The following is a 15,994-nucleotide window of genomic DNA, read 5'->3' as shown; positions in this document are numbered from 1 at the left end:
AAATGGCAAAAAGTGTAGAGGCAAAAATTGTAGAATGGATCGCGTTCTACAAGAATGATTTCTATCAATTTTTGTGTAGAGTCAACTGGTTTTGAGAAACTTGGATCTTAAGATTTTTCCACGGTCTACTGCCTGTGATTAGACAATTCTCTAGATATCTCAGTTACTATTGGACAAATGGCAAAAAGTGTAGAGGCAAAAATTGTAGAATGGATCGCGTTCTACAAGAATGGTTTCTATCAATTTTTGTGTAGAGTCAACTGGTTTTGAGAAACTTGGATCTTAAGATTTTTCCACGGTCTACTGCCTGTGATTAGACAATTCTTTAGATATCTCAGTTACTATTGGACAAATGGCAAAAAGTGTAGAGGCAAAAATTGTAGAATGGATCGCGTTCTACAAGAATGGTTTCTATCAATTTTTGTGTAGAGTCAACTGGTTTTGGGAAATTTGGACCTTAAGATTTTTCCACTGCATACTGCCTGTGATTAGACAATTCTTTAGATATCTCAGTTACTATTGGACAAATGGCAAAAAGTGTAGAGGCAAAAATTGTAGAATGGATCGCGTTCTACAAGAATGGTTCCTATCAATTTTTGTGTAGAGTCAACTGTTTTTGAGAAACTTGGATCTTAAGAATTTACCACTACATACTGCCTGTGATTAGACAATTCTTTAGATATCTCAGTTACTATTGGACAAATGGCAAAAAGTGTAGAGGCAAAAATTGTAGAATGGATCGCGTTCTACAAGAATGGTTCCTATCAATTTTTGTGTAGAGTCAACTGTTTTTGAGAAACTTGGATCTTAAGATTTTTCCACGGTCTACTGCCTGTGATTAGACAATTCTTTAGATATCTCAGTTACTATTGGACAAATGGCAAAAAGTGTAGAGGCAAAAATTGTAGAATGGATCGCGTTCTACAAGAATGGTTTCTATCAATTTTTGTGTAGAGTCAACTGGTTTTGGGAAATTTGGACCTTAAGATTTTTCCACTGCATACTGCCTGTGATTAGACAATTCTTTAGATATCTCAGTTACTATTGGACAAATGGTAAAAAGTGTAGAGGCAAAAATTGTAGAATGGATCGCGTTCTACAAGAATGGTTCCTATCAATTTTTGTGTAGAGTCAACTGTTTTTGAGAAACTTGGATCTTAAGATTTTTCCGCGGTCTACTGCCTGTGATTAGACAATTCTCTAGATATCTCAGTTACTATTGGACAAATGGCAAAAAGTGTAGAGGCAAAAATTGTAGAATGGATCGCGTTCTACAAGAATGGTTCCTATCAATTTTTGTGTAGAGTCAACTGTTTTTGAGAAACTTGGATCTTAAGATTTTTCCACGGTCTACTGCCTGTGATTAGACAATTCTTTAGATATCTCAGTTACTATTGGACAAATGGCAAAAAGTGTAGAGGCAAAAATTGTAGAATGGATCGCGTTCTACAAGAATGGTTTCTATCAATTTTTGTGTAGAGTCTACTGGTTTTGAGAAATTTGGACCTTAAGATTTTTCCACTGCATACTGCCCGTGATTAGACAATTCTTTAGATATCTCAGTTACTATTGGACAAATGGCAAAAAGTGTAGAGGCAAAAATTGTAGAATGAATCGCGTTCTACAAGAATGGTTCCTATCAATTTTTGTGTAGAGTCAACTGGTTTTGAGAAACTTGGATCTTAAGATTTTTCCACCGCCTACTGCCTGTGATTAGACAATTCTTTAAATATCTCAGTTACTATTGGACAAACGGCAAAAAGTGTAGAGGCAAAGATTGTAGGATGGATCGCGTTCTACAAGAATGGTTTCTATCAATTTTTGTGTAGAGTCAACTGGTTTTGAGAAACTTGGATCTTAAGATTTTTCCACTGCATACTGCCTGTGATTAGACAATTCTTTAGATATCTCAGTTACTATTGGACAAATGGCAAAAAGTGTAGAGGCAAAAATTGTAGAATGGATCGCGTTCTACAAGAATGGTTTTTATCAATTTTTGTGTAGAGTCAACTGGTTTTGAGAAACTTGGATCTTAAGATTTTTCCACTGCATACTGCCTGTCATTAGACAATTCTTTAGATATCTCAGTTACTATTGGACAAATGGCAAAAAGTGTAGAGGCAAAAATTGTAGAATGGATCGCGTTCTACAAGAATGGTTCCTATCAATTTTTGTGTAGAGTCACCTGGTTTTGAGAAATTTGGACCTTAAGATTTTTCCACGGTCTACTGCCTGTGATTAGACAATTCTTTAAATATCTCAGTTACTATTGGACAAATGGTAAAAAGTGTAGAGGCAAAAATTGTAGAATGGATCGCGTTCTACAAGAATGGTTTCTATCAATTTTTGTGTAGAGTCAACTGGTTTTGAGAAATTTGGTCCCTAAGATTTTTCCACTGCATACTGCCTGTGATTAGACAATTCTCTAGATATCTCAGTTACTATTGGACAAATGGCAAAAAGTGTAGAGGCAAAAATTGTAGAATGGATCGCGTTCTACAAGAATGGTTCCTACCAATTTTTGTGTAGAGTCAACTGTTTTTGAGAAACTTGGATCTTAAGATTTTTTCACGGTCTACTGCCTGTGATTAGACAATTAGTAGTCGGCGGCCATATTACGACTTGCAGCTGTTTAAAATTTGCCAACAGATGGCGTAACTAACGTGTTATTTAGAAATCGTTATAGTTACGCGAAAGATCACCCGTTGGCTGGAGCGCCCTCTGTGGGATTTAAAAAAAAAGAAATAAATACTTCCAGGCTCTCGGAAGCCATTTCTTAACGTTCGTCAAAAAGCCCCCTAGTGGCCAAATTTCGATGATGTCACATTGACATTTCTCCAGATCTAGCCGCGATCCACCCTTAGTGAAACACCCTGTATATATATATATATAATATATATGTATACAAATTTTATAAGGGTAGAATTGTATTTAAAGGGTGTTTTTAGGCGGAAAATCTCCTTGTTTTAGTCAAGAAAAAAAAAATGAAACCAAAGACGTGCATTTTCTCTTTTTGCAGTATTAAGGTGTAATTTCTATTCCATTTATTCTGTGGTTTAATTATTATTAATAAATTAACCAGATTATTTTGTAACGAAAGTTGTTTTATTTACATCACAGTAGTAGTAGTAGTGGCTGACGTGAAGTCACTTTTCAATGCTTCTCTCTGTCTTTACAACGGAAGAATGTGAGTGCAATCTAAAGGGGATAGATTTGTTACGAAAAAAAAACCCTTATAAAATTCACTTTCGGCCCTATCGCGCCTGTTACTAAAAATCCCGTTTCTCCCTCGGGAAAAACTCGCACGCTCCCACTCGATTTCCACGTGCCCTAGCGCCGACACTTTAAGCGAACGTTCGCCTCCTTCTTCCCCCCCGCTCGCCCGCTCGCCCTCACCATTTCCGTACTTTTGCTCTCGGTCTATTTGCAACAACTGCCTCCTTAAGCAACATTAATAATTGACCTTTTAAACATTTTAAGGCGCCCAATGATTAGGCTTAATTAATTAGAAACGGTCCCCGCACATCAGTTTTAGTCACTTTGCCGTTCGGTTTGGATAGATACATAGTGATTTTTGTGAGGAGGTGAGTAAAAGAGTTTCTACAGATTCCTCGTGATGAGCCCAAAACCTCGTTATTTCCAGATTTTTTTAAAAATAAAATGGTCGAACTGTGGATACTCGTCCTGATCGGTAAGTGTAAAGCCTCAATTTCACTCTTGGAAATTTATTTATAGGATTATTCCTCTTCGCTCCGGATCGCTCGTATATATCCCGAAATAATCAGTTTTTTCGCCAATTTATTTTTATCGTCTATTTAGCAGTCGAGGGAAAATGATTCCGTACACGGAGATGAGAAAAATTACCCGGGAGAACGAGTAAAAGTTAATGAAACGTGTGAATCTTCCGCGTGGGCAAAAACTATCGGTAACTCAAAAATTATTCAAAAATCTTTTGGAAATTTTTTGTGTCTAGTGTACGGGACAGTTGAGCGCACACCCTTGTCCAAATTTGAAGACTCTAGCTCAAGTAGTTTAGTTGGGACAGTAGGAAACGTTCCAAGATCAGCCTACTGATTATTTTATTAATTGCAACGAAAATGGACTGGAAAAACATGTGAATATTTCAATAATTAATCAAAAATCTTTTGGAAATTTTGTGTGTCCAGTGTACAGGACAGTAGAGCGCACACCCTTGTCCAAGTTTGAAGACTCTAGCTCAAGTAGTTTAGTTGGGACAGTAGGAAACGTTCCAAGATCACCCTACTGATTATTTTATTAATTGTAACGAAAATGGACTGGACAAACTTGTCAATATTTCAAAAATTAATCAAAAATCTTTTGGAAATTTTTTGTGTCCAGTGTACGGGACAGTTGAGCGCACACCCTTGTCCAAGTTTGAAGACTCTAGCTCAAGTGGTTTAGTTGGGACAGTAGGAAACGTTCCAAGATCACCCTACTGATTATTTTATTAATTGTAACGAAAATGTACTGGACAAACCTCTGAATATTTCAAAAATTACTCAAAAATCTTTTGGAAATTTTTTGTGTCCAGTGTACGGGACAGTTGAGCGCACACCCTCGTCCAAGTTTGAAGACTCTAGCTCAAGTAGTTTAGTTGGGACAGTAGGAAACGTTCCAAGATCACTCTACTGATTATTTTAATAATTATAACGACAATGGACTGGAGAAACATGTGAATATTTCAAAAATTAATCAAAAATCTTTTGGAAATTTTTTGTGTCCAGTGTACGGGACAGTTAGGCGCACAACCTTGTCCAAGTTTGAAGACTCTAGCTCAAGTAGTTTAGTTGGGACAGTAGGAAACGTTCCAAGATCACCCTACTGATTATTTTATTAATTGTAACGAAAATGCACTGGACAAACATGCGAATATTTCAAAAATTAATCAAAAATCTTTTGGAAATTTTTTGTGTCCAGTGTACGGGACAGTTAGGCGCACAACCTTGTCCAAGTTTGAAGACTCTAGCTCAAGTAGTTTAGTTGGGACAGTAGGAAACGTTCCAAGATTACCCTACTGCTTATTTTATTAATTGTAACGAAAATGTACTGGACAAACCTCTGAATATTTCAAAAATTACTCAAAAATCTTTTGGAAATTTTTTGTGTCCAGTGTACAGGACAGTTGAGCGCACACCCTCGTCCAAGTTTGAAGACTCTAGCTCAAGTAGTTTAGTTGGGACAGTAGGAAACGTTCCAAGATCACTCTACTGATTATTTTATTAACTTAACGAAAATGGACTGGACAAACATGCGAATATTTCAAAAATTAATCAAAAATCTTTTGGAAATTTTTTGTGTCCAGTGTACGGGACAGTTGAGCGCACACCCTTGTCCAAGTTTGAAGACTCTAGCTCAAGTAGTTTAGTTGGGACAGTAGGAAACGTTCCAAGATCACCCTTCTGATTATTTTATTAATTGTAACGAAAATGGACTGGACAAACCTGTGAATATTTCAAAAATTACTCAAAAATCTTTTGGAAATTTTTTGTGTCCAGTGTACGGGACACTTGAGCGCACACCCTTGTCCAAGTTTGAAGACTCTAACTCAAGTAGTTTAGTCGGGACAGTAGGAAACGTTCCAAGATCACCCTACTGATTAATTTATTAACTGTAACGAAAATGGACTGGACAAACATGTGAATATTTCAAAAAATAATCAAAAATCTTTTGGAAATTTTTTGTGTCCAGTGTACGGGACAGTTGAGCGCACACCCTTGTCCAAGTTTGAAGACTCTAGCTCAAGTAGTTTAGTTGGGACAGTAGGAAACGTTCCAAGATCACCCTACTGATTATTTTATTAATTGTAACGAAAATGGACTGGACAAATTTGTGAATATTTCAAAAATTAATCAAAAATCTTTTGGAAATTTCTTGTGTCCAGTGTACGGGACAGTTGAGCGCACACCCTCGTCCAAGTTTGAAGACTCTAGCTCAAGTGGTTTAGTTGGGACAGTAGGAAACGTTCCAAGATCACCCTGCTGATTATTTTATTCATTGTAACGAAAATGGACTGGACAAACCTGTGAATATTTAAAAAAATAATCAAAAATCTTTTGGAAATTTTGTGTGTCCAGTGTACGGGACAGTTGAGCGCACACCCTTGTCCAAGTTTGAAGACTCTAGCTCAAGTAGTTTAGTTGGGACAGTAGGAAACGTTCCAAGATCACCCTACTGATTATTTTATTAAATGTAACGAAAATGGACTGGACAAACATGTGAATAATTCAGAAATTAATCAAAAATCTTTTGGAAATTTCTTGTGTCCAGTGTACGGGACAGTTGAGCGCACACCCTCGTCCAAGTTTGAAGACTCTAGCTCAAGTGGTTTAGTTGGGACAGTAGGAAACGTTCCAAGATCACCCTATTAATTATTTTATTAATTGTAACGAAAATGGACTGGACAAACATGTGAATATTTCAAAAATGAATCAAAAATCTTTTGGAAATTTTTTGTGTCCAGTGTACGGGACAGTTGAGCGCACACCCTTGTCCAAGTTTGAAGACTCTAGCTCAAGTAGTTTAGCTGGGACAGTAGGAAACGTTCCAAGATCACCCTACTGATTATTTTATTAATTGTAACGAAAATGGACTGGACAAACATGCGAATATTTCAAAAATTAATCAAAAATCTTTTGGAAATTTCTTGTGTCCAGTGTACGGGACAGTTGAGCGCACACCCTCGTCCAAGTTTGAAGACTCTAGCTCAAGTGGTTTAGTTGGGACAGTAGGAAACGTTCCAAGATCACCCTATTAATTATTTTATTAATTGTAACGAAAATGGACTGGACAAACATGTGAATATTTCAAAAATTACTCAAAAATCTTTTGGAAATTTTTTGTGTCCAGTGTACAGGACAGTTGAGCGCACATCCTTGTCCAAGTTTGAAGACTCTAGCTCAAGTGGTTTAGTTGGGACAGTAGGAAACGTTCCAAGATCACCCTTCTGATTATTTTATTAATTGTAACGAAAATGGACTGGACAAACCTCTGAATATTTCAAAAATTACTCAAAAATCTTTTGGAAATTTTTTGTGTCCAGTGTACGGGACAGTTGAGCGCACACCCTTGTCCAAGTTTGAAGACTCTAGCTCAAGTAGTTTAGTTGGGACAGTAGGAAATGTTCCAAGATCTCCCTACTGATTAATTTATTAATTGTAATGAAAATGGACTGGACAAACATGTGAATATTTCAAAAATTAATCAAAAATCTTTGGGAAATTTTTTGTGTCCAGTGTACGGGACAGTTGAGCGCACACCCTTGTCCAAGTTTGAAGACTCTAGCTCAAGTAGTTTAGTTACTCTCACGAGATGTGTTCCAAGATCACCCTACTGATTATTTTATTAAATGTAACGAAAATGGACTGGACAAACATGTGAATATTTCAAAAATTAATCAAAAATCTTTTGGAAATTTTTTCTGTCCAGTGTACAGGACAGTTGAGCGCACACCCTTGTCCAAGTTTGAAGACTCTAGCTCAACTAGTTTAGTTGGGACAGTAGGAAACGTTCCAAGATCATTCTACTGATTAATTTATTAATTGTAATGAAAATGGACTGGAAAAAATGTGAATATTTCAAAAATTAATCAAAAATGTTTTGGAAATTTTTTGTGTCCAGTGTACGGGACAGTTGAGCGCACACCCTTGTCCAAGTTTGAAGACTCTAGCTCAGGTAGTTTAGTCGGGACAGTAGGAAACGTTCCAAGATCACTCTACTGATTAATTTATTAACTGTAACGAAAATGGACTGGACAAACATGTGAATATTTCAAAAATTACTCAAAAATCTTTTGGAAATTTTTTGTGTCCAGTGTACGGGACAGTTGAGCGCACACCCTCGTCCAAGTTTGAAGACTCTAGCTCAAGTGGTTTAGTTGGGACAGTAGGAAACGTTCCAAGATCACCCTACTGATTATTTTATTAATTGCAACGAAAATGGACTGGAGAAACATGTGAATATTTCAAAAATTACTCAAAAATCTTTTGGAAATTTTTTGTGTCCAGTGTACGGGACAGTTGAGCGCACACCCTCGTCCAAGTTTGAAGACTCTAGCTCAAGTGGTTTAGTTGGGACAGTAGGAAACGTTCCAAGATCACCCTACTGATTAATTTATTAATTGTAATGAAAATGGACTGGAAAAAATGTGAATATTTCAAAAATTACTCAAAAACCTTTTGGAAATTTTTTGTGTCCAGTGTACGGGACAGTTGAGCGCACACCCTTGTCCAAGTTTGAAGACTCTAGCTCAAGTAGTTTAGGTGGGACAGTAGGAAACGTTCCAAGATCACCCCTACTGATTATTTTATTAATTGTAACGAAAATGGACTGGACAAACATGTGAATATTTCAAAAATTAATCAAAAATCTTTTGGAAATTTTTTGTGTCCAGTATACGGGACAGTTGAGCGCACACCCTTGTCCAAGTTTGAAGACTCTAGCTCAAGTGGTTTAGTTGGGACAGTAGGAAACGTTGCAAGATCACCCTACTGATTATTTTATTAATTGTAACGAAATGCACTGGACAAACCTCTGAATATTTCAAAAATTAATCAAAAATCTTTTGGAAATTTTTTGTGTCCAGTGTACGGGACAATTGAGCGCACACCCTTGTCCAAGTTTGAAGACTTTAACTCAAGTAGTTTAGTCGGGACAGTAGGAAACGTTCCAAGATCACCCTGATGATCATTTTATTAATTGTAACGAAAATGGACTGACAAACATGTGAATATTTCAAAAATTAATCAAAAATCTTTTGGAAATTTTTTATGTCCAGTGTACGGGACAATTGAGCGCACACCCTTGTCCAAGTTTGAAGACTTTAACTCAAGTAGTTTAGTTGGGACAGTAGGAAACGTTCCAAGATCACCCTGATGATCATTTTATTAATTGTAACGAAAATGGACTGGACAAACATGTGAATATTTCAAAAATTAATCAAAAATCTTTTGGAAATTTTTTATGTCCAGTGTACGGGACAATTGAGCGCACACCCTTGTCCAAGTTTGAAGACTTTAACTCAAGTAGTTTAGTTGGGACAGTAGGAAACGTTCCAAGATCACCCTGATGATCATTTTATTAATTGTAACGAAAATGGACTGGACAAACATGTGAATATTTCAAAAATTAATCAAAAATCTTTTGGAAATTTTTTGTGTCCAGTGTACGGGACAGTTGAGCGCACAGCCTCGTCCAAGTTTGAAGACTCTAGCTCAAGTAGTTTAGTCGGGACAGTAGGAAACGTTCCAAGATCACCCTGATGATCATTTTATTAATTGTAACGAAAATGGACTGGACAAACATGTGAATATTTCAAAAATTAATCAAAAATCTTTTGGAAATTTTTTGTGTCCAGTGTACGGGACAGTTGAGCGCACAGCCTCGTCCAAGTTTGAAGACTCTAGCTCAAGTAGTTTAGTCGGGACAGTAGGAAACGTTCCAAGATCACCCTGATGATCATTTTATTAATTGTAACGAAAATGGACTGGACAAACATGTGAATATTTCAAAAATTAATCAAAAATCTTTTGGAAATTTTTTGTGTCCAGTGTACGGGACACTTGAGCGCACACCCTCGTCCAAGTTTGAAGACTCTAGCTCAAGTGGTTTAGTTGGGACAGTAGGAAATGTTCCAAGATCACCCTACTGATTAATTTATTAATTGTAATGAAAATGGACTGGAAAAAATGTGAATATTTCAAAAATTACTCAAAAATCTTTTGAAATTTTTTGTGTCCAGTGTACGGGACAGTTCAGCGCACACCCTTGTCCAAGTTTGAAGACTCTAGCTCAAGTAGTTTAGTTGGGACAGTGGGAAACGTTCCAAGATCACCCTACTGATTATTTTAATAATTGCAACGACAGTGGACTGGAGAAACATGTGAATATTTCAAAAATTAATCAATAATCTTTTGGAAATTTTTTGTGTCCAGTGTACGGGACAGTTGAGCGCACACCCTCGTCCAAGTTTGAAGACTCTAGCTCAAGTGGTTTAGTTGGGACAGTAGGAAATGTTCCAAGACCACCCTACTGATTAATTTATTAATTGTAATGAAAATGGACTGGAAAAAATGTGAATATTTCAAAAATTACTCAAAAATCTTTTGGAAATTTTTGTGTCCAGTGTACGGGACAGTTGAGCACACACCCTTGTCCAAGTTGGAAGACTCTAGCTCAAGTAGTTTAGTTGGAACAGTAGGAAACGTTCCAAGATCACCCTACTGATTATTTTATTAAATGTAACGAAAATGGACTCGACAAATTTGTGAATATTTCAAAAATTAATCAAAAATCTTTTGGAAATTTTTTGTGTCCTGTGTACGGGACAGTTGAGCGCACACCCTCGTCCAAGTTTGAAGACTCTAGCTCAAGTAGTTTAGTTGGGACAGTAGGAAACGTTCCAAGATCACCCTACTGAACATTTTATTAATTTTAACGAAAGTGGACTGGACAAACATGTGAATATTTCAAAAATTAATCAAAAATCTTTTGGAAATTTTTGTGTCCAGTGTACGGGACAGTTGAGCACACACCCTTGTCCAAGTTTGAAGACTCTAGCTCAAGTAGTTTAGTTGGAACAGTAGGAAACGTTCCAAGATCACCCTACTGATTATTTTATTAAATGTAACGAAAATGGACTCGACAAATTGTGAATATTTCAAAAATTAATCAAAAATCTTTTGGAAATTTTTTGTGTCCTGTGTACGGGACAGTTGAGCGCACACCCTCGTCCAAGTTTGAAGACTCTAGCTCAAGTAGTTTAGTTGGAACAGTAGGAAACGTTCCAAGATCACCCTACTGATTATTTTATTAAATGTAACGAAAATGGACTGGACAAACCTGTGAATATTTCAAAAATTAATCAAAAATCTTTTGGAAATTTTTTGTGTCCAGTGTACGGGACAGTTGAGCGCACATTCTTGTCCAAGTTTGAAGACTCTAGCTCAAGTAGTTTAGTTGGGACAGTAGGAAACGTTCCAAGATCACCCTACTGATTATTTTATTACTTGTAACGACAGTGGACTGGAGAAACATGTGAATATTTCAAAAATTAATCAATAATCTTTTGGAAATTTTTTGTGTCCAGTGTACAAGACAGTTGAGCGCACACCCTCGTCCAAGTTTGAAGACTCTAGCTCAAGTGGTTTAGTTGGACAGTAGGAAATGTTCCAAGATCACCCTACTGATTAATTTATTAATTGTAATGAAAATGGACTGGAAAAATGTGAATATTTCAAAAATTACTCAAAAATCTTTTGGAAATTTTTTGTGTCCAGTGTATAGGACAGTTGAGCGCACATCCTTGTCCAAGTTTGAAGACTCTAGCTCAACTAGTTTAGTTGGGACAGTAGGAAACGTTCCAAGATCACCCTATTGATTAATTTATTAATTGTAACGAAAATGGACTGGACAAACCTGTGAATATTTCAAAAATTAATCAAAAATCTTTTGGAAATTTTTTGGTGTCCAGTGTACGGGACAGTTGAGCGCACATTCTTGTGCAAGTTTGAAGACTCTAGCTCAAGTAGTTTAGTTGGGACAGTAGGAAACGTTCCAAGATCATCCTACTGATTATTTTATTAATTGTAACGAAAATGGACTGGACAAACTTATGAATATTTTAAAAATTAATCAAAAATCTTTTGGCAATTGTTTGTGTCCAGTGTACGGGACAGTTGAGCGCACACCCATGTCCAAGTTTGAAGACTCTAGCTCAAGTAGTTTAGTTGGGACAGTAGGAAACGTTCCAAGATCATCCTACTGATTATTTTATTAATTGTAACGAAAATGGACTGGACAAACTTATGAATATTTTAAAAATTAATCAAAAATCTTTTGGCAATTGTTTGTGTCCAGTGTACGGGACAGTTGAGCGCACACCCATGTCCAAGTTTGAAGACTCTAGCTCAAGTAGTTTAGTTGGGACAGTAGGAAACGTTCCAAGATCATCCTACTGATTATTTTATTAATTGTAACGAAAATGGACTGGACAAACCTGTGAATATTTCAAAAATTAATCAAAAATCTTTTGGAATTTTTTTGTGTCCAGTGTACGGACAGTTGAGCGCACACCCTCGTCCAAGTTTGAAGACTCTAGCTCAAGTAGTTTAGTTGGGACAGTAGGAAACGTTCCAAGATATCTCTACTAATTTTTTTTTTATTTGTAACGAAAATGGACTGGAGAAATATGTAAATATTTCAAAAATTCATCAAAAATCTTTTGGAAATTTTTTGTGTCCAGTGTACAGGACAGTTGAGCGCACACCCTTGTCCAAGTTTGAAGGCTCTAGCTTAAGTAGTTTAGTCGGGACAGTAGGAAACGTTCCAAGATCACCCTACTGATTATTTTATTAATTATAACGAAAATGGACTGGACAAACATGCGAATATTTCAAAAATTAATCAAAAATCTTTTGGAAATTTTTGTGTCCAGTGTACGGGACAGTTGAGCACACACCCTTGTCCAAGTTTGAAGACTCTAGCTCAAGTAGTTTAGTTGGGACAGTAGGAAACGTTCCAAGATCACCCTACTGATTATTTTATTAAATGTAACGAAAATGCACTGGACAAACCTCTGAATATTTCAAAAATTAATCAAAAATCTTTTGGAAATTTTTTGTGTCCAGTGTACGGGACAGTTGAGCGCACACCCTTGTCCAAGTTTAAAGACTCTAGCTCAGCTAGTTTAGTTGGGACAGTAGGAAACGTTCCAAGATCTCCCTACTGATTATTTTATTAATTATAACGACAATGGACTGGAGAAACATGTGAATATTTCAAAAATTAATCAAAAATCTTTTGGAAATTTTTTGTGTCCAGTGTACAGGACAGTTGAGCGCACACCCTTGTCCAAGTTTGAAGACTCTAGCTCAGCTAGTTTAGTTGGGACAGTAGGAAAGGTTCCAAGATCTCCTACTGATTAATTTATTAATTATAACGAAAATGGACTGGAAAAACATGTGAATATTTCAAAAATTAATCAAAAATCTTTGGGAAATTTTTTGTGTCCAGTGTATAGGACAGTTGAGCGCACATCCTTGTCCAAGTTTGAAGACTCTAGCTCAACTAGTTTAGTTGGGACAGTAGGAAACGTTCCAAGATCACCCTATTGATTAATTTATTAACTGTAACGAAACTGGACTGGACAAACCTGTGAATATTTCAAAAATTAATCAAAATCTTTTGGAAATTTTTTGTGTCCAGTGTACAGGACAGTTGAGCGCACACCTTTATCCAAGTTTGAAGACTCTAGATCAGCTAGTTTCTTTAGGACACTATGAAACGTTTCAAGGCCACCCTACTGACCAACTGATTTTTTTCACAGACTGCCTGGACAAACCTCTCAATATTTCAAAAAACTAATCAAAAATCTTCTAAAAATTCTTAGTGTCTCGTATACAGGACACTTGAGCGCACTCTACTATCCAGGTTTGAACACTCTACATCAGCTAGTTTAGCTGGAAAGCTGTGGAGAACATCGGAAAGCTGTGCCGCAGCACCTAAACAAACTGTGCCTCATTTCCAGGCTGTTGACCTTCAATCAGTATCTATTTAATAGAACATAGTTCACCGGAAACTAAACACGAACTGCCCCATTACGTTTAGCAATCGAGGGGGATGATTAACGAGCCCCACATCTTCCGTGCACACCCTTTTTCCTCAATATATTTCCATTAATTTGCCAGAAAAGGTAAAAAAAGAAAAACAACGAACGGATGTTTCACACCTACATATCCGTGGCGCGCTTTATATATATCCGGCTAATAGATATTGCGGGCCATTATTCACCATATTACGGCACGGTATAGATACAACACCTGGGGGGGACGATGCTATTATTGCTTTATTAAGGGACCGAACGTGTGTCTTTGACAGTAGGGAATCCGGGAGACAAAAAAACAATTGAAATAAAAATCCCCGGAGGCAGATGTTTCGTCGGACTTTGACTTTCGATACAGTCTAGAGTGGGAAATCCGCGTCCTAGCGGAAAATAACGGATTGCCTCAATTACGTGGGATTTATTCGATCGAAAAGATAAATTTCTTTTTCAGCCTAAAAACAGGAGGATCGAATCCCCCCGATCCTCTCCAGCCAGGTATCGAACTTTCAATTATTATATCCCGGGCGGTGTTTTTTTTTTTTTTTTATAGCTCATCCTGTAGTCAACGGTCTCAAGATAATCAACATGTACGTGCCCCGGGGGGCCACCCACGAGGCCCCCATGGTCTGCCGGTACGACCTCGAGGGTGAGAAACTGTACGACGTGAAATGGTACAAGGACGACCGACAATTTCTTAAGTGCGCCCCAGACGGATCCGTGCAAGAGTTCCCGTTAGATGGGGTGAGTTTAGATCGTCTCCCCCTTCATCTTTAATGAATAATTAAACACTGTTTCTTCCAGATTAGCCTGGAATACCCTAGGTACGCCCCAATAGGTTCCTGTCCGGTCACCATTACGAGACTCTCAGGCCAATCGGGAGGAACTTATAGGTGTGAGGTGAGCGTGGATGGACCTCCCTTCTTTTCAGCCTCGCAGACGAAAATGTTGAGGGTGGTGCAGTTCCATCGACAGGTCCAAGAGGAAAGTGAGGTGAAAAGTAAGTAGGGAGGAGGTGCGGTGGTAAGGGAGAATGGTAAGGGTGGATTTTTTTTAGGTGCTTTTCAGAATTGGACGGCGCAGGGTGGCGGAGTTAGCGGGAGGAATTTTGACGCTTCGGTGATGTTTTTGTTAATTTTTTAGCCAATAAATACATTTAAATAAAATGAGTGTGTGTTTTTTTTGAAAAACTGAAATAAATTCCCTAATTTTCCACCGATTTCCATAAAAATTGGCTCTATGGAGAGGATTTTCAATTTAGAATAAAAAGTGTATCTATAAAAATTTTGAAAAATTGAACATTTTTAGAGTAAAAATTAAATATGAAAAAATAAAAAAAATATATTAAGAATCTCAAGTAGAAAAACTGGAATAAATTCCCTAATTTTTCACCGATTTCCATGAAAATTGGCTGTATGGAAAGGATTTTTAATTTAGAATAAAAAGTGTATCCATAAAAATTTTGAAAAATTGAACATTTTTTAGATTAAAAATTAAATATGAAAAAATAAAAAAAATATATTAAGACTCTCAAGTAGAAAAACTGGAATAAATTCCCTAATCTCCCACCGATTTCCATAAAAAATGGCTCTATAAAAGGATTTTTAATTTAGAATAAAAAGTGTATTTATAAAAATTTTGAAAAATTGAACATTTTTAGAGTAAAAATTAAATATGAAAAAATAAAAAAAATATATTAAGACTCTCAAGTAGAAAAACTGGAATAAATTCCCTAATCTCCCACCGATTTCCATGAAAAATGGCTCTATAAAAGGATTTTTAATTTGGAATAAAAAGTGTATCTATAAAAATTTTAAAAAATTGAACATTTTTAGAGTAAAAATTAAATATGAAAAAAAAAAAAAAAAATTAAGTCTCTCAAGTAGAAAACTGGAATAAATTCCCTAATCTCCCACCGATTTCCCTGAAAAATGGCTCTATGGAAAGGATTTTTAATTTAGAATAAAAAGTGTATCTATAAAAATTTGAAAAACTGAAAATTTTTAGGGGAAAAAATTAAATATAAAAAAATGTGACAAATTATTAACACTCCCAAGTAGAAAAACTGGCATAAATTCCCTAATCTTCCACCGATTTCCATGAAAATTGGCTCTATAGAAAGGATTTTTAATTTAGAATAAAAAGTGTATCTAAAAAATTTTGAAAAATTGAACATTTTTTAGATTAAAAATTAAATATGAAAAAAAAAAAAAAAAAAATTAAGTCTCTCAAGTAGGAAAACTGGAATAAATTCCCTAATCTCCCACCGATTTCCATGAAAAATGGCTCTATGGAAAGGATTTTTAATTTAGAATAAAAAGTGTATCTAAAAAATTTTGAAAAATTGAACATTTTTTAGATTAAAAATCAAATATGAAA

General features: G+C 36.2%; 1 protein-coding gene and 1 long non-coding RNA gene across 2 annotated transcripts; one reads left to right on the top strand and one right to left on the bottom strand.

The window, feature by feature from the left end:
• Nucleotides 1–207: 207 nt before the first annotated feature.
• Nucleotides 208–2,373, bottom strand: LOC126750024 (uncharacterized). The gene is made up of 3 exons (XR_007665556.1): nt 2,207–2,373; nt 982–1,156; nt 208–631 (listed from the first exon to the last, which is right to left on the bottom strand). It is a non-coding gene; the product is annotated as an uncharacterized LOC126750024 (long non-coding RNA).
• An 834-nt stretch (nt 2,374–3,207) lies between these two features.
• Nucleotides 3,208–14,784, top strand: LOC126750023 (uncharacterized). Its single transcript, XM_050459533.1, has 5 exons — nt 3,208–3,584; nt 3,644–3,691; nt 14,169–14,359; nt 14,420–14,615; nt 14,673–14,784. The coding sequence occupies exons 2-5, from the start codon at nt 3,661–3,663 to the stop codon at nt 14,756–14,758; spliced, it is 504 nt and encodes a 167-aa protein (XP_050315490.1). The 5' UTR covers nt 3,208–3,584; nt 3,644–3,660; the 3' UTR covers nt 14,759–14,784.
• Nucleotides 14,785–15,994: the final 1,210 nt, after the last annotated feature.

The sequence above is a fragment of the Anthonomus grandis genome, unplaced genomic scaffold (assembly GCF_022605725.1).
Source record: "Anthonomus grandis grandis unplaced genomic scaffold, icAntGran1.3 ctg00001084.1, whole genome shotgun sequence".
In the NCBI taxonomy this organism is placed as follows: domain Eukaryota; kingdom Metazoa; phylum Arthropoda; class Insecta; order Coleoptera; family Curculionidae; genus Anthonomus; species Anthonomus grandis.
The sequence above is the reverse complement of the archived record's forward strand: the minus strand, read 5'-3'. Positions and strand labels throughout refer to the sequence as shown.

Excerpts from the sequence above, each read along its gene's own strand:
- LOC126750023 (XM_050459533.1), top strand. The coding sequence starts at position 3,661 with ATGGTCGAACTGTGGATACTCGTCCTGATCG. Across the intron at positions 3,692-14,168 it reads GTGGATACTCGTCCTGATCG|CTCATCCTGTAGTCAACGGT; the intron begins GTAAGTGTAAAG and ends TTTTTTTTATAG. Across the intron at positions 14,360-14,419 it reads AAGAGTTCCCGTTAGATGGG|ATTAGCCTGGAATACCCTAG; the intron begins GTGAGTTTAGAT and ends TGTTTCTTCCAG.